The sequence below is a fragment of the Zootoca vivipara genome, chromosome 11 (genome assembly GCF_963506605.1).
Source record: "Zootoca vivipara chromosome 11, rZooViv1.1, whole genome shotgun sequence".
NCBI classification, from domain to species: Eukaryota; Metazoa; Chordata; class Lepidosauria; order Squamata; family Lacertidae; genus Zootoca; species Zootoca vivipara.
Genome location: NC_083286.1, coordinates 40355819 through 40374176, shown reverse-complemented (window position 1 = coordinate 40374176; position 18358 = coordinate 40355819). Strand labels below are relative to the sequence as shown.

General features: G+C 43.1%; 1 protein-coding gene across 14 annotated transcripts in view; it reads right to left on the bottom strand.

Moving 5' to 3' along the window:
• Positions 1–18358, bottom strand: part of PDE4D (phosphodiesterase 4D) — a 636676-nt gene that overhangs the window by 220244 nt on the left and 398074 nt on the right. For 3 of the 14 annotated variants that reach the window (XM_060280280.1, XM_060280281.1, XM_060280279.1), the window contains exon 2: positions 12831–12996. The exons of 10 other annotated variants lie outside the window; for them this stretch is intronic. Coding sequence is in view for 1 of the 4 variants with exons in the window: in XM_035100837.2 (XP_034956728.1) it covers positions 1010–1134 (125 nt within the window). In the remaining 3 variants the exon portion in view is untranslated. Of the gene's footprint in view, positions 1–1009; positions 4014–12830; positions 12997–18358 lie in introns of those variants that run through there. One more of the 14 variants, XM_035100837.2, reaches the window with a different exon arrangement.

Here is an 18358-nt window from a genome sequence, read left to right as displayed (position 1 = left end):
ACGACAGGAAGACGATGCATAACGAAAAAGCATGCTACAGGGTTGCAAACGTGTGCATTTCCTAACTTATTGCCATTTCCAGGAAGGGCAGGGGCTTCTCACCAGGCTACACGGGTCTTATAAAAGTGCCCCTGAGTTCAGTGGGGCATATTCCTAAGACCCAAGAACAGCACAAAGCACAAAGAACAGCTTTCCTAACTATGCTAAACATTGGACTCATTGATTTAGACTTGCATCTTCTGCCTCATTCTTCTGCTTGACAGGAGACTTCATTTTTTATATTTCTGGGCCAAGAAACAATAGCTACAGGTGGACCCAACTTTGGGAACTCTCCTGCTTCCATTGTCCCTTTGAACAAGGCATGCATCACAGTCTGACTTATATTGCAAGGCTGTTGGCAGCTAGGACCTGCCTATGCTACTAACATAACTGAAAAGTGCCTTGTGCACCAACAACAGTGATAACAATACCGCTAGTAGCAGTAGTAACAATGATTCATCATAAAGAACTTTTAAGAGTCTCTTCTATTTCAGAATTAGCCTTCTTGGGGCATCGTGAATTAGTTGTGCAGCTCCTAGGTTCCTGGCAATGCTCCTTTTACTTTAAAAATACACATTAAAAAAGCTGACGCGTGAGCACAATGAGTGAGAGCAATGACCAGTTATTACATTTGACTACCACTCTTTTCCTATTACTGATGCATAAACCCCATTCAAAGCAGTAACACATACCTGATGGCCAGATTGCACCTATCCTTTTATTTACTTTGAGCAGAACTGCATTATTATTTTTTTGCTGTTTTCTCAAACCACATAACACTTTCAATTCCAGCTTTTAAAAGTAATCAAGGAATATATGCGGTAGAGGCAGCTACAATGCCTCTCTTCACAAATACACACCCCCCCCTTCCCCCTGGAACTAAAGATCACAAAAGCAGTAATCTGAAAAGGAGGAAGGGGTGTGTGTCATTTTGCTTAAAAAAAAATAACAGGAAAAAACTCCAAGTTACCGTCTCCTTTGCTGTTTAATATCAATTGGCTTGTTAATAGCATAGGGTGATCCGTGAATGAAGGCACTTCGAAACCTGGCCACCTTCTCCAGAGTCAGGTGCTCACAGCTGGATGGCAAACTCATTTTATCCAGGTACAAGCTGTAGAGGAAAGCTAAAGGCAAAATGGACACATTCCTGGGAAATCGGGGGAAATGGATTCAACTCCAGTGGGCAGCTCAGGTGTAGCTTTGTGCTCTGGCTGCCTGGAAGGTAAAAGGTCCTGGTCTCTCCAGCTGCTGCGTTCACCCCGATGGACAGGCAGGGGCTTGCATTTATTCAGAGTCGAGTTGCAATCGGGTTGAACCGATAAAAATGGAAAGCTTCCCGGGAGCTTAGTTCCACACCCCCACTTCCAACAGACATTGAGAACAGCTTGCTCTGCTGCAAATGCAGCCTCTAGAAACTCGCTCCCTGCAATTACAGTGCAGCAATAGGTGGCCAAGATGGACTATTTATACTCAGATGACGCTCTACCTCCTCTTCCCCCCCACCCCCAGTGAAAGAGAAATCACTTATTCAAATTCATTGGTGCTTTTTCTTGCAAATCTCTTCTTCAGATCCCTTTTGAAAATTCAGCTCAGTCCATCTACATGTGAAAGCTATGGGGACCAGTAAAACTGCAGATGATATATTAGGGCTGCTTCACATTTCTGGAGAAGTAAGCTCATCTATCTGGCTTCTGGCTTCACCATATTAATGTGTGAAAGGGTGGCATATATTTCCCCTGTGACATGCACGCAACACAAACTGGGCAGGGAGTTGGGGCCAACTGTAGCTCTCTGCAACATGTCTACATATGCTGAAAACAAATGATACAGTTATCTCACATTATACGTAAACTCAGAAGTTAATATTTATAGTAAAACAACAACAACAAGGCATTGCATGGGTACAACTCAGCAGCCAGAAAACTAAAAGAAAGATGCCTAGATAGATTTTAAAATGCAAGACTATAGCAAATGCCTACCGGTAGTGGACACTGGAGCCTGTGAATAAGGCTCCACATTGTACAAAGTCTATCCCAGCCAGTGGCTGGAAAAGCTGCTACAGGCACCTGCTGCGTGGAGCCTCTTCTCAATTTTGACAGCTATAGTGAATATAAGGAGCTTTCCCATACACAAGAGCAAGCCCTGCAGGCCTGAATTATTAGAACCTTAGTCCCAGCAGGCTGGTGGGAAATAATGTGTCCCTGTTGAATTTCAGAGGCTCAAGACTCTTCCATTTCACCAGACATTTTAAAGGAAGCTGTTTTTATTATTGATTTTATCGTATCCACTGTACGCGTTTTAATATTTATGCATGCCCCTTAGAAATAAATGAATAAAGGCTCAGCAGAACCTCCAGGTTCAGAGGCAACATATCACTTTATATACCAGTTGCTGGAAAGCAAGAGTGGTGGAGAGCTATTGTCTCCCTGCCCTGCCTGTGGGCTACCCATAAGCATCTGATTGGTCACTGCGGGAAACAGGCTAGGTTGACCTTTAGCTAGTCTGATTCAACAGTCTGCTTATGTTCCAATGGGAGCTGCTTTGGAAAGTTGTTGGGGGCAGGAGGCGACAGCACTGAACTAACAGGACAAGAGAGGTGCCAAACGTTTGTGTCAGTTGTCCAAAAACTGGAAGAATAATAATAAAAAAGATCCTCTCCAGCTGCACATACGTCAGGCTGGAAAATTAACATGGATGTGACCAGCCTTTATTTTAGGAAAACTAACCACATTGCCCCAAAGATAAAGGAAAATAAAAAAGCTAATCTGACTTGAAGTTAGCTTCTTCTTCAGCTGCTTCTTCTTAAAAAAAAAGGTCTTATAAATCCAGCCAGATGGGCGGGGTATAAATAATAAATTATTATTATTATTATTAATTATTATTATTACTATAAATCAATCCTAAGTATTCACTCAACAGTGGAAAAAATAAAATACGTTTTTACTTGCAGCTTGCTTCCTCATAGCTGTACATGGCTCCGATGCATTTGTCATATTATTCCCCAAACAATATATAACGTGTGTGTCTTTCTCCACAATCATTTCAGCACACAATTTCAGGGTCGCCTACATAGTAATGCTCAGCATTTGCTCGTGATAATAGACACAGATGCTCAAAGTCACCTCGAGAGAAAGTGGACATACAGATTCACCACTGCTTAGCAATGCCAATGGGTATCTGAGCAGGATCATGAGCCAATGTTCCTGTTTGGTTAGCAAAGAACTGTTAAGCCTAATAGCAACAGGATACGGGGCTCTTTGTGATGGAACATCTGTACAGAGAATGTGAACTTGGGTCTTCAGGGCTTTTATTGAATTAAGTCCCCAACTGGGTAACACTGTCTGGCAAAAGGGAACAATGGCTGTGCCTCTGAGGCATCTTCTGAAGAGATGTTCAAGCAATTGAACTATTTTAAATCTGCATCAAGCTGCTTGCTTTTGCTTACTTTAACATGGAGGCTTCCACATGATGTGTTGATGGCCATTAACCTAGGTAACGTTAAAAAGGAATTTGACAAATCCATGGAGGATAAAGCTGTCCATGTCTATTAGCCATGATGGCAAAATGTGACCTCCATGACCAAAGACAACATGCCAATTGCTGGGGGGCAGCAGTGGGGCAGTGCTGTTGTGCTTCTGTCCTGCTAGTGGGCTTCCCATGTGCATCCAGCTGGCCGCTGTGAGAAACAGGGTGCTGGACTAGATGGGCTTTTGGACTAATCCAGCAGAGCTCTTCTTGCCAGGCCAGTCCCATAACTACAAGTTCCCAAGTAAAGCAAGTAGAGATGGTGCCAAATTACCTTGAAATTTGAGCGTCGAGAAGAGTGGTCTTGTTAAAAATCGATCCAATCCCTTCTGAGGTGACCACAACTCAACTCTGAGGTGGTAAATACTAAAGGTAAAGGTAAAGGAGGGATGCGGGTGGCGCTCTGGTCTAAACCACAGGGCCTAGGTCTTGCCGATCAGAAGGTCGGCAGTTCGAATCCCCGCGACGGGGTGAGCTCCCGTTGCTTGGTCCCTGCTCCTGCCCACCTAGCAGTTCGAAAGCACGTCAAGTAGATAAATAGATACCGCTCCGGCGGGAAGGTAAGCAGCGTTTCCGTGCGCTGCTCTGGTTTGCCAGAAGCAGCTTAGTCGTGCTGGCCACATGACCCGGAAGCTGTCTACGGACAAACACCGGCTCCCTCGGCCTATAGAGCGAGATGAGTGTGCAACCCCAGAGTTGTCCACAACTGGACCTAGCGGTCAGGGGTATCTTTACCCTTACCTAAAGCTAAAGGACCCCTGGACAGTTATTTCCAGTCAAAGGCAACTATGGGGTTGCAGCGCTCATCTCCCTTTCAGGCTGAGGGAGCTGGCGTTTGTCCACAGGCAGTTTTCTGGGTCATGTGGCCAGCACGACTAAGCTGCTTCTGGCACAATGGAACACCGTGATGGAAACCAGAGTGCACAGAAATACCGTTTACCTTCCTGCCACAGCAGTCCCTATTTATCTACTTGCACTGGCATGCTTTCAAACTGCTAGGTTGGCAGGAGCTGGGACCGAGCAACGGGAGCTCACTCCATTGCAGGGATTCGAACCACTGACCTTCCAGTCAGCAGGCCCAAGAGGTTCAGTGGTTTAGACCACAGTGCCACCCGTGTCCCATGCGAGATTAATACTATCCCTGTTGCTACACACCCATTCCTGCTGGTCGACCCCCTCCCCCATCAAAAAAGGCAGGCGACTAGGAGGGCCTCACTTCCACAGAAGAGAAGCATATTGCTTGTGCCAAAATAGGCTTAAATACAGTCATGCAGAGACCTTGGTGACCTGGCTGAGCAAATGATCTGCATGCTCTGAATAGCAAAAAGGGCCAATCTAGTCCTGCAATGAATATGCTTGATTCCATGCATTTGCCATTTTGCCTTCTACACTTAACAGTAAACGGGAAGGGGCCCACCCAGACACCCTTTTCACTGCCTATTCATGATGATTTGAACTGCTGATGCTATTGGAGCAGTCACACACAATCCCACTTTCTGCACTATTCACATCTGCTTCGTTTCCAGTCTGAGAATATCTCATAACGTCTTGCTGCTATTCTGTAACTTTTTATACTGCAAATGTGCGGTTTCTTTTTCTCCCCCTTTCGCTTTGCTATGGTCCCTCTGGACAGCGATTTTATGTAAGAAATCAAGGTTTTCATTGAATTATGTGACCTGAGGAGGAATCGTTTTTGTCTTGGGTGTTTTGTGCATGCATTTTGCATTTTCTGGATTGTAAATAGGACTGTTTTAAGATTGTTGGTGCCCACGGTTTCTTCTTCATTTCTTTAGTGGAGAAGTTGCTTTAATGATTATGATTTTTAATTATCTAGCAAGTATTATGGACTCTTTCTTAAATTACAAAAATCATTTTAAAATGTAACTACATTTAAAAGGGGGGGATATGGATGTATGTATCACACATAAAACTACCAGACTTGTACAACAGAGCCATTTCAAAGAGAAAAAGTTAAAACGATTTCAACCCATTGCTGCCATTGTATATAATGTTACCCATTAAAATACATGGGCAGCATATTGCTGGAGCTCCATAGCAGAACAATTGTGTTTATTCATTTTCCTAGGTGAATATAATGTGTGAATATCAGCTGTTGCTGCTAAGTTTAGAATAATATCTGGATTGTAGCACAAATGCTTCTCACTGAATAGGCAAAATAAAGACATTTTAGAAATGCTAGGCCAGCACCACCTATTGTTAATGTATATAGTTTTTGTGGCACATGGTGTATCAACTGTTGAAAATTTAATTTGCATTCTCTGTGGAGACTGGCTGTCTCATTTTAAAGTATACACGCTGTCCCTTTCTTTCCTTCATGCAATATCAGCTTCCATGGTTTTACTTCTTAATTTAGGATACCATGGATATGGATGGAAACAAAATATGTATGCATGTTTTTACACATTACTCATCTGGGCTGTGTTCAGAATTAACAAATGATGGCTTGACATCCTTTTCTCCTATTACTAATCCTCCATCCACTATCTAGTTAACAGGAAGGTTAGTGACAGGAAAAAAGGATTGTTAAATTGTTAATTTTGAATATAGCCCAGGTGAACAATTCCCCAGAAGACAGATAATTTTGAGGCAAATGTCTAAAAGTGCTGTCTACTCGGTTCAGGGAGACATACTCCCAAGTGTCTATACGATGGCAGCCTAAATCTATGACAAGAATTATAGAAATGCTTTGACCAGATATGTCATTTTTTTACTCCACAATTTTTCTCCCTGTGGAAATGCTAAGCGGCTTCCAAGACTAAAAACAATAAAATGCTGCAACTAAAATAAACATCGTCATAAAAAAGCAGACCATTCAAGACAACAACAGATAATAACTAATTCCAAAACAACAGTTTCCCCATCACACTTGAACGAATGCCAGAACCAAAGTGCCTCTCAAGGACTGGATGTTGGGATCTGAGTCTTTCGCCCTGTACCAATAAAACTACTAGTACAATTTTGTTAGCTAGACTTCTGTCACTATAGAGACATTTCCAGTGCTTCAATCTAACTTTACCCAATGTTCTGATCTACCAACATGGCATCACATTGCCTGCAACCTCATCAGAAGTGAATTCTTTGTTAACAGCTTCAGTTAGTACATCTTCTACTCTGCCTTTCAACATGTGATGTTTTTGTACCCCAAGAAAATGATGAAGATGACTACATATAAAGGACCTGTTGATGATGCTTGCCTATCAATAATTTACGTTGTCCAGAAATATAGCTGATAAAGAGGGAGAGTACTTGCCTAAATGCTATACAAACATTTGTACATTATCTGGCCATGCAAATGTTTGGGAAGGTATTGTGAGGAATGAGCAAACTGGACTTTCATAATTCTAAGCGTGGAAAGATTAATCTGATCTATAGACCAGCTACTTTAGAAGCCCCTTGCCTTTTCCAAGCAGCAGCAATTTATTCCACTGTATTGTACTTCACTTCTCTTTGCACTGCTGTTAGCAGTACAAAGTTGACTTATAAGGAGCTAGTCTGGGGATGAGGAACCAGTGCCCATTAGGTCAGAGAACCTGTGGTCCCCCAGATGTTCAGATCCTATCATGGTGGATGTTGTAGTTCAAGTTCCTCAGCCCTGATTTAATGTACTGTTGTATATGTTGTTTTTTGTCCTGATGATGCGTAGCCAATCCACAGCATAATGCAAATCACACTGCAGTTAAACGTACACAAAGCCATCATGTGGATTTCTGTTGTTGTGTAGTTACACCTCAAGGATCAATTTTTTTTTAAAAAAAAATCTATCCCAAAGAATCTCACTAAGCTTTGACTTTTTTTCCCATTTTAGCATTGCAGAAGATGTCTTCTTTGCCTATTCTACGGGAGACTTAAAATGGTAATTGTTTGGAAAAAAAACAATGATTCAAGGTGGGAGTCAGAATAAGTTGCAATGAAGCACTAATGCCTGGGAGTAAATCTCAATGAATGCAGTGGACTTACTTCGTGTGAACAGGATAATGCTTAGTTTCATAAAAAAACCAAGTCATTCACTCTTCCCCCACTAAACTCCTAATGCTTCTAAGGATCTATAAAACAGTTTGTTTTTGTTGTTGTTGTTGTTGTTTAGTCATTTAGTCGTGTCCGACTCTTCGTGACCCCATGGACCAGAGCACGCCAGGCACTCCTGTCTTCCACTGCCTCCCACAGTTTGGTCAAACTCATGTTCGTAGCTTCGAGAACACTGTCCAACCATCTTGTCCTCTGTCGTCCCCTTCTCCTTGTGCCCTCCATCTTTCCCAACATCAGGGTCTTTTCCAGGGAGTCTTCTCTTCTCATGAGGTGGCCAAAGTATTGGAGCCTCAGCTTCACGATCTGTCCTTCCAGTGAGCACTCAGGGCTGATAAAACAGTTAGGGAACCTTTTCTGCCAAGGAGGCCAGATTTCCCTGCATGTCATGGGCCAACTTTGACAGATGGGCCACATACCTGTGAATCATCTGATGTCATAATTATGTCAGGAGCTTGACAGTTGCACAGTCCCTCCTACCCATCAATGTTGACCCATGGGGGTGGAGGGGAGATAGTGACCAAGCAGGACTGAGCATTAGCATATCACCTAATGTGCAGGAAGTTCAACCTGGATTTCTGCACGGTATGGGTGGGTATGTGAGCAGCCAATCCAGCTGCATCTCCACCAGCCCTACACATCAAGTGATATTCAGAGTGGTACCTTCCCTGGAAGTCAGTCACATCAGCCAAGAGGACCCTTCTTAATCTTGAACAACCTTCAATGGACACATTTGCTGCATTCTGACATCACAATAAACTCTGGTGTATCGTGATGGGGGCAAGCCTAGCTTTCTCCTGAGCCCGCAAGCTTCTCCCTCTGCATCTGGTGCGGCCACAAAAGAAGCTATGCTTAATCAACTGTAGAATGTCAAATGGTATGACAAACTGTGGTTAATCTTACTCATTACTTGTTTGTTGCACACCCTTGCTTACTGGCAATATTGGTCCAACCACTGCCTTCTTGGGACAAAATTCTCTGCTGGCAGCAAACAAATCGAAATGATAATACAAGCTACTGAATTTTTGTGGTGGGTGGGAGAGAATAAAATAAATAAATAAATAAATGCCTTTAAAAAGTTACAGGTAAAAAGTCTAGATAAAGGCCCAGTTTGAATGCAGTGATTGTAGCCTAATAAACCATGATTTATCAGACTTAGAATAAGCACTGTTCTTATACATTCCCCTTTCCTCTCCTTCCTTGTAACTTAATTCAACGATTTGCATAGTCCCTTAAACAACAGCTGTCCATTATGACCAAACGGGGAAACCGTGCTTTGACTAAAAAAACAGGATTGCAAACCATAGCTTGATTCTGGTTTACAAGCTAAAACTGTAATGAGAGCGTAAGCCACCATTTCTTATTTTCATCACAATGGGAAACTATAGTTTTAGAAACCCTGGAAACAAATAATTAATGTGCAAAGGAGGAAGGAACTCATGGGCTTATCTCTTTCTTCACAATGTTTTTAAAAATCTATGTCTTTTTTCGTGCAATATTTATTATTACTATTATTACTATTATTAGAATTTATATACTGCCCTATACCTGGGGGTCTCAGGGCAGTTCATAGAATAAAATCAGTATTGTCAGAAAACTTTTGTTTCTTTCTTCTGAGGTTTTTTGTTTTTCTAGAAAAAGTTTTTGTAATAGAACTTATTAGATCAGTATCTTCATTTTGGTTTTCTTTATGATGGGAAGTTGAATTAGAAGTGTCATTAGATGTGGCTTTGTATATTACATCAACAAAGTCAACTTCTGACATTTCTGATTGCAATGTATTTGGTGTATACTGTGACTCCACAATAGCCAAGGTTTTTGTGATTTATTCTTGGCTCTGCTTTTTGTCCACTAATTTTATTAGTATCGTCTTGGGTTTTCAGGTATTAAGGTCTGCTTTAAATCTCTAATTTTCAATGTTCTTTCCCCATCTTCTTAATTGAAGACACTTCCAAAAATTCCAATTCATAATTCTATTTTTACAAGATTGTTCAGGATATTCAATTATATGTAAATATACACTTAAATCAGTTTGGCAGCCTGCTATGGTACTGAATGGAATGTAATATTTAGCAAGTAACATTTTATTTTACAGTTTTTGCCTTGGAATATTCTTTTACTACGTGTGTGTGTGTGTGTGTGTGTGTGTGTGTGTAATACCATCTAGAACAGCGTTTCTCAACCACTGTTCCGCGGTACACTAGTGTGCCGCGAGACGCTGGCTGGTGTGCCGCGACGTGCGGCGACGAGAAGGGCGATTTTGCATTGGCACTGACCCGCCGGAAAGCAATATTTCTCCTCCTCTTTCCCAAAGCTCAGTGCAAACGAGCCTGGCGCCCGCCAATGCACAGCACTAACACACCGGAAAGCAATATTTGGCAAGTGTTTCTTACAGTCATAATTATAATATAGGGCGGCACAGAGTTAAATTTTGTAACTTTTTTAATGGTGGTGTGCCTTGTGATTTTTTTCACGGAACAAGTGTGCCGTGGCCCAAAAAAGGTTGAGAAACACTGATCTAGAACACGCATCCCCAAACTTCGGCCCTCCAGATGTTTTGGACTACAATTCCCATCTTCCCCAACTACTGGTCCTGTTAGCTAGGGATCCTGGGAGTTGTAGGCCAAAACACCTGGAGGGCTGCAGTTTGGGGATGCCTGATCTAGAAAAACCTAGGTTGGGAGATACCCTCACCCCCACTAAAGACCCTGAGGACATTTAGATCTTAATAGGGAGCAAATATGACTCCTATGAATTGTGTTCCAGACTACACGAACAAGACCTGGATCTGCAGCATGTCTCGTCCCCATAAACACAAGCCAATTCTCAGCTGCCTCACTGATACATAATGTGTACTTCTATTGCTTATGCGTATTAACAGGGTATAGCAAACTTAATTATTCTGTGAAACATATGGAAAAATACTGCCCACTTCACTATAGAATGCTGGATTACACAACATCAAAAGGATTGCAATGCCCTCTGTAGGCTCATTCTGCACATCACACCCAAGAACCAATGTTTTCCTTTTATCTCTTACAAGCATAAAAGTATATAGGGAACCAGATTGCTGACCTGAAAAATCAGCCCTTAACATTACAATCTACAGTCTCAACTAGCTCTTAGTACAGGTATCCCCAATCTCAGCCCTCCAGATGTTTTGGGACTACAACTCCCATCATCCCTGGCTAACAGGACCAGTGGTCAGGGATGATGGGAGTTGTAGTCCCAAAACATCTGGAGGGCCGAGATTGGGGGTACCTGTCTTAGTACAACAGGTACCGTAAGTCATATCACTAAATCAGCCTTCCAGATGTTTTGGCTTTCTCCCTGAGAGCACCCCACCTATGCAACTCCCCCCCTCCTAGAAATTTGGCCGGCACTTACAATGCTCCATCTTTAGAACCAGATAAAAACCTGGCTATTTAGCTGAGCCTTTGGGGAGTGAATAATATTCAGCTGGATTAGGTCACCGCTGCAGTTCAATGATGGCCTGAAATTGATTTTAATCTGCTTTTTTTATGAACATGGAATGTGATGCTTAAGGAGCTTCATTGTCCCTTTCCCTGAGATCTTTGAATACAGGATGGGCTATAAATATTGTAGTTAGATTAAATGAAGCCCCCCCTCCCCCCAGCCACAAGCATGCTGATGTGCTCCTGCTTCTCAGTGGCCGTGTTTTGGCTACAATTCTTGTGGCGCTCACTGCTTGATTATGTTATCAGAGGGATTGATGGTGGAGTACAGAGGAGACACTAGGGAGCTGGCTGCTCTCTTCATTGGCAGTGCCGAATCCTCTATTAACATCTAGTTACAATTGTTTGAAACTTTGTGCTGGAACAGTGCACAATCTTTATAATCCTTCCCCTTGTAGCAAACCCGCTTTTCTCTGTTTTGATCAGCATCACGCAGCTCCTTAAAATTTATCCCAGCAGGCACAAAGTCCTTAGTCACATAACACTTGCCAATCAAGACTCATAATGAGCCAAGGGTAAAAAAAGAGAGAGATACTCACACAGTGACAGACATCAATATTTGCATGCACACGCACAGCTAGGTCTTTTTATGTTAGGTCTTTTATAGTATTACCATCATTATTTTTATTATTAGGTAGAGAATGAATTGCCTCCTGACTCTGGAGGAGAGAGAGGTCTTTCGTTTGACTGACAGCATCAACTCAATGTGCTGTGGCAGTAAAATACAGTACAATCACAACTTACGTGGGGATTCGGTTCCAGGGGCTCTGCGTATACATAAAAACACGAATACTCTAGTTCGAGTTCTTGCAGGAGCATCTCACACCCCGGCGAGAGGCGAGGGCCTAGCTTGGGAAGCAAGGCAGAAAGCTTAAAACCTTTTTTGTTCCAGGAAAATCCAGCAAAAAAAGAGCTTTTAAGCTCCCTGCCTTGCGTCCCAAGCAAGGTCCTCTCTGTGCACTGGTTCCACATTTAACTTAAGAGATTTAAACCAGCCAATAGTTGAAATCATGCAAGTTAAATGTGTGCAAGACAGCTTCTACAAGTCGTATTCAGTAGACTTTTCCACAAATGGAAAGACTGTTCTTGGAAAGGCTTATTCCTTTCCCGGGGGGGGGGGGGGGATGGACCAAATGGAGCTTTCCAATAGAGGGAGGGGGAAAGTGATTTTTATCCATTTCCTCTGCCCTCTGAAGACACCACCTCCCACACTGTCCTGGGGTGCATGTCACCAATCATTTGGTGCATATTTTGAGGGGTTGGTGGTTAAGGGGCTGCAAGGGGAAGGAGAAATCACCAAAATCTTCCTCAGCCCATGGAAATGTCCAGTTAGCAGAGTTCCACTGCAGGAAAATGGATTCTAGAGCCAATCCAATGTTTGGAATTATTGGGGGTGGGTGGGGGTGTACATGTGCACGCACATGTGCATTTATGGGGTAAGATCACCAACAAAATAAGTGTTAAAAAGTTTCCAAGGCCAGGGTCTTCTTCACTATGCAGTTAACACTACGTCCCCAAACCATTTTTCTCCTTCATCCCATTTGAACAATAGAACACCACACCACCCCTGGCGTGTCTACAATTATAACTAATAACCTGGCTGGTCTTTTTACAGAGGACTCAGCAACAGTACTTTTCCATACAGGCAGTCAACAGGCACAAGTTAATCTTTCACAAACGTCAACTATATGTTATATTTATATTTAACAAATCCTGTCAAAATAGGGGTCCCTTTCTGTTACCAACCTTCAAAAATAAACAAGGGCATCCTGAAGCTGTTCTGAAATCCTTACGTGAGGAGGCAACGCCATCTTCCTGTTCACAAAAGCTTGCTTTCTTTTGTACCATTTGTTACAATTCAGGCAAGTAATATATTTTCTGTCAGCTTAAAGAAGAAGAATGGAGTACTTACCTGTAAAAAGAAAAAAGAGAGAAGGTGTATTAATATGTGAAACACTGGACTCTACCTGCATATTTTATATTCGTGACTCTTTTTTTGAATGTCATGGTTCTTTACATAATATTTATTGATTTGCCTGTCACATTAATATCTACCCTTTCTTCCAAGGAACTCAGCATATGGAGTTCAATGACACGAACCCTATCCCAGTTGTGGTGGTTTTACAAACTGAATCATAATAGATTCCAGAGTTGGGAGTTGTGCTATTCTGCTACAAAACAAAGCCATTCAGTTGAGGGCTGATCTGATTGCTTGTCATAGCTGCCAAGTCCGGGTCGTAAAGATCCGGGATCGGCAGCGCGCGCATGACTGGAAGTTGCGTGACGCAACTTCCGGTGGCGCTTTGCCCTTCTATGGGCACCAGAAAATGGCGGCGCCGGTGCCGGAAATCGCTTCCGCGCATGACTGGAAACACGTAAAAGCGACTTCCGGTGCCGGCGCCACCATTTTCTGATGCCCATAGAAGGGCAAAGCGCCACCGGAAGTCGCGTCACGCAACTTCCGGTCATGCGCGGAAGCGACTTCCGGCGCCGGCGCCGCCATTTTCTGGTGCCCATAGAAGGGCAAAGCGGCACCAGAAAAATGGCCGCTGGGCAGAAGCCAATTAAAGGGAAAATACTGGGATTTTCCACCAAATGGGAGACCGCCGGGAAACGGTAAGAAAAAAGGGGTTTTCCCGGCGGATACGGGATACTTGGCAGCTATGTTGCTTGTGTGACAGAGGTCAGAGGCAAAGGAAACTGGCAAAACTGGAGGTGGTACACAGCTAAAACCAGCAATGGTTTAGAATGGCAACACAACTTACCTCCTTTTGTTTTTGTTAATTTAACATTTGCAGTGGGAAAGAAATTCATGTGGTTGTATACAACTAAGTTCTGCTCTCCACTGAAATGTATGGGCCTGTGTTAGTCATGTCCATCAACTTCAAGAAGTCTGTTCTGAGCAGAACTAACACTGGCTTTAACCCATGGTCTTAAGGTCTAAATGAGCAAAACCATTGTTTTCTGATAAATTCTAGTTCACCAATTCTCTTTGAAGCTGTTGTTGCTGTTGCTGATGCTGTTAAATATAGTGACTGTGGGGTCAAGACAGCTTCCATCATCATGCCCAGACTGAGATCAGCACCAAACAAAGAATCTCAGCTGTGCAGATAACACTCAAAGTCTCAACCATTTATGATACCATAATAGAAGAATTTACAGAGGAGGGAATTTGCTATGCACTATGTGTGTGCATTGAGGGACATGGGTGGCGCTGTGGGTTAAACAACAGAGCCTAGGGCTTGCTGATCAGAAGGTCGGCAGTTCGAATCCCTGTGATGGGGTGAGCTCCCGTTGCTCGGTCCCAGCTCCTGCCCACCTAGCAGTTCGAAATCACATCAAAGTGCAAATAGGTACCGCTACAGTGGGAAGGTAAACAGCGTTTCCGTGTGCTGCTCTGGTTCGCCAGAAGCGGCTTTGTCATGCTGGCCACACAGCCGGTCACGACTGGACCTAATGGTCAGGGGTCCCTTTACCTTACCTATGTGTGTGCATTAAAGGATGGCTTTGCCGATTGAGAGCATGTCTCTGACAATGTAGGAGCTTTAGTATAGTTTTAGATTATTATTTGGAAATGATGTAATGCAACAGTGTAGCTCTATATCAAGCTACATATGCCTTTTTCATATGTATCAGAGTTCAACATTGCTTATAAGCACAACGAACAAGTTTTTATAAGATGCTAACTCAAAACAGAGCAAAATTCATCACAGCACTTTGCCTTATATAGTTGCTTGTCTAAGTAGCTTACAATTGTCTTCTTTGAGTTCTGTTACACATTCATTACATGGATACATAAAATGGCATTGTTCTTATAATGAGTTGATTCATAATTAACAGAGAGAATATACTATTACAGTGATAGATGCTATCTGGAACATATTAACAAGCGCTCAAGTGGGGTAGAATTAAGCTTAATTCCCCACCCCATGGGTATTCATATAAGGTAAAGCTTAAAACAATTCATCTAGGAGCTGAATTGCAAGCTGAAATGAAAGAAGCTATAAAACCCACACATATCTATTATATGAGATTGTGTTCTATAATCAATTTGTGTGCATACTAATTTGTCATGTCTCATTATCTGTTTTACCTTAAAGATGTGGCTCATGAGAGTTACATTCTTTTCCTGAGACTCCTAGCCTCTACATAGCTCTGCATCAGGGGCGTGCAAACTGTGTCTCACCCCCTACCCATTGTGTTTGAGTACACAAACCCATTATCCCTGGCCATTGGCTACACTGGCTGTGGCAGATGTGAATCAGAGCATGAAATTCTTGATCTTAGCATAGCTGCCAAGTTCTCCCTTTTTTAAAGGGAAATTCCATTATGCTGAATAGGCTTCCTCGCGAGAAAAGGGAAAACGTGGCAGCTATGAATCTTAGGGTCATGGGTTCGAGTCCCACGTAGGGTGAAATATTCCTGCATTGCAGGGGGTTGGACTAGATGACCTTGTGGACCCTTCCAACTCTACAATTCTGACACCATGCCTCAGTGCCACAGACTCCTTACCCCTGCTCTCAACTGTATAGTAGAAAGGTTGATTGAATAGCAATAGAGTTACTTGGTACCCAATTGCAAAGCACAGAAATTCAACAAAGCTTTTCAGCTAAGGGTTTTTCTAGTGCCTCAAAAACCTGTCAAACCTCTCTGATCAGAGGTGATGCCGGAACAAAGAAACAGGTTTGCTCAGCCGCTGCCGCAATACCCCAATCATACCACCTTCAGCTGTTCAAAAGAACACAGGCTTGTCTATCTCTAGCAACAGTCATATTGCAGGAGCAGAAAGCCTTGAGGAATAGGAATTTGCTATTAAAGGGGGGGAGCAAGCTGGTGTGAATTTGCAGAATAAGGGGCTGTGTTCATGGGGGAAGAAATATATAATGAGACCCATTTATCAATATTTTTTGTCATGCATTCTCCACTTCTGACCACCAAAGACTTCATATGAATGTGAGAGGTCTCTCATTTCATAAAAAACATTGTTGTAGCACCTTAAACGTATTTTTGTGGCATAAATCAACATCTGACACAGCAGATTCTAGTCCACAAATGTTTATGTCACAATAAATCATGACAGTGCCCCAAGACCCCTTGTTTTGTGCTCTAACAGACTAACAATGCAATTCTGTTTTTAAAAGGTAAAGGATCCCTGGTTAAGTCCAGTCAAAGGCGACTATGGGGTTGTGGCGCTCATCTCGCTTTCAGGCCAAGGGAGCTGGCATTTGTCCACAGACAGCTTTCTGGGTCATGTGGCCAGCATAACTAAACCGCTTCTGGCACAACGGGACACTGGGGGTTTGGGCTGGGGGTGTTCATCAGTATGCAGATGATACCCAGCTCTACCTCTCTTTTAAATCAGAACCAGTGAAGGTGGTGAAGGTCCTGTGTGAGTGTCTGGAGGCGGTTGGAGGATGGATGGCAGCTAACAGATTGAGGTTGAATCCTGACAAGACAGAAGTACTGTTTTTGGGGGACAGGGCACGGGCTGGTGTGGGAGACTCCCTGGTCCCGTGCAGCCTGGGAGTCATTTTGGACTCACAGTTGTCCATGGAGATGCAGGTCAATTCTGTGCCTAGGGCAGCTGTCTACCAGCTCCATCTGTTATGCAGACTGAGACCTTACCTGCCTGCGGACTGTCTCACCAGAGTGGTGTATGTTTGGACTACTGCAACGTGCTTTACATGGGGCTACCTTTGAAGGTGTCCTGGAAACTGCAACTAATCAAGAATGTGACAGCTAGACTAGAAGTGGTCGCTGAGAACATATAACACTGGTCTTGAAAGACCTACATTGGCTCCCAGTACGTTTCCAAGCACAATTCAAAGTGTTGGTGTTGACCTTTAAAGCCCAAAGTGGCCTCGGCCCAGTATACCTGAAGGAGAGTCTCCACCCTCATTGTTCATCCCAGACATTGAGGTCCAGTGCTGAGGGCCTTCTGGCGGTTCCCTCACTGCAAGAAGTGAGGTTACAGGGAACCAGGCAGAGGGCCTTCTTGGTAGTGGTGGAACACCCTGTGGAACACCCTCCCATCAGATGTCAAGGAAATAACTATCCGACTTTTAGAGGACACCTGAAAGACTTTTTTAGAGGACACCTGAAAACACCCTGTTTAGGGACATTTTTAATGTTTAAAGTTTTATTCTCTTTTTAATGTTTTGTTGAAAGCCACCCAGAGTGGCTGGGGAAACCCAGCCAGATTGGCAGGGTATGAATAATAAATTATTATTATACATTATTATTACTGATGGAAGCCAGATTGCACAGAAATGCTGTTCGCCTTCCTGCTGCAGTGGTACCTATTTATCTACAGTATTTGCACTGGTATGCTTTCAAACTGCTAGGTTGGCAGAAGCTGGGACAGAGCAACGGGAGCTCACCCTGTTGTGGGGATTCGAACCGCCGACCTTCCAATCGGGAAGCCCAAGAGGCTCAGTGGTTTAGACCACAGTGCCACCCGCTCCCTTCTGTGTATGCAATTCTGTGTATGCTTACTCAGAAGTAGGACCCACCATTTTAATGGGGCTTACTCCCTAATAAGCATATTTAGCATTGCCCCTTAATGCAGCCTAATCTCTCTAGAATTTCTCATTCTACAAATTCTCCAGTTCAACGGAGCAGATCGAAAGGCAAAGTCCTTTCTTTTTAACAATCTGATCTCGTTACCCTACTTGCATTTTGATGATACCCTGGATAAAATAAAAGAAGCGAATGAACAAATTTCTCAGCATGTCAGCTGTGGCCTGTAAAATAGTTAAGGTCAGATTTTTTCCCCTTGCTATAAAATCTGGGTTTTACATATGCCTATGGCTACATCATTGCTACAGCAGCTGTACACATCAACATACTGTTGTGTCGCACAAGACCTCTCACACAGTCGCAGGCCAAATAAGCTTCTCTTTCATCACCATCAATGCTTCAAGCAGCCTCCCCTACAAACCAGGCGTTCTGGAAATCTGAGATACAGTACAATCAAATGGTTTACTGCCACCTACTGTGAGATAGAAAGGCCTGCCTCAGCTCGGTCAAGTGGCTCCTTTTGGAGGACAGAGAGCTCAAATGTGTTTTCTGGGTTTCTAACTGTTAGTTATCTCTCCTGCCTGGTTTGGCATGAAAGAGAAGAGGATACAGTCTGCACATCACCAGAATTATTAAGGAGAAGCACTTACAAGGAAGTTAATGGAACCATGTTTGGGCTTTTTCTCAATGACGTAGGTAACTTGCTTTGTAATAAATTTCTCGTGTCTATATAACATAAACCCCTCAGGGCTCAG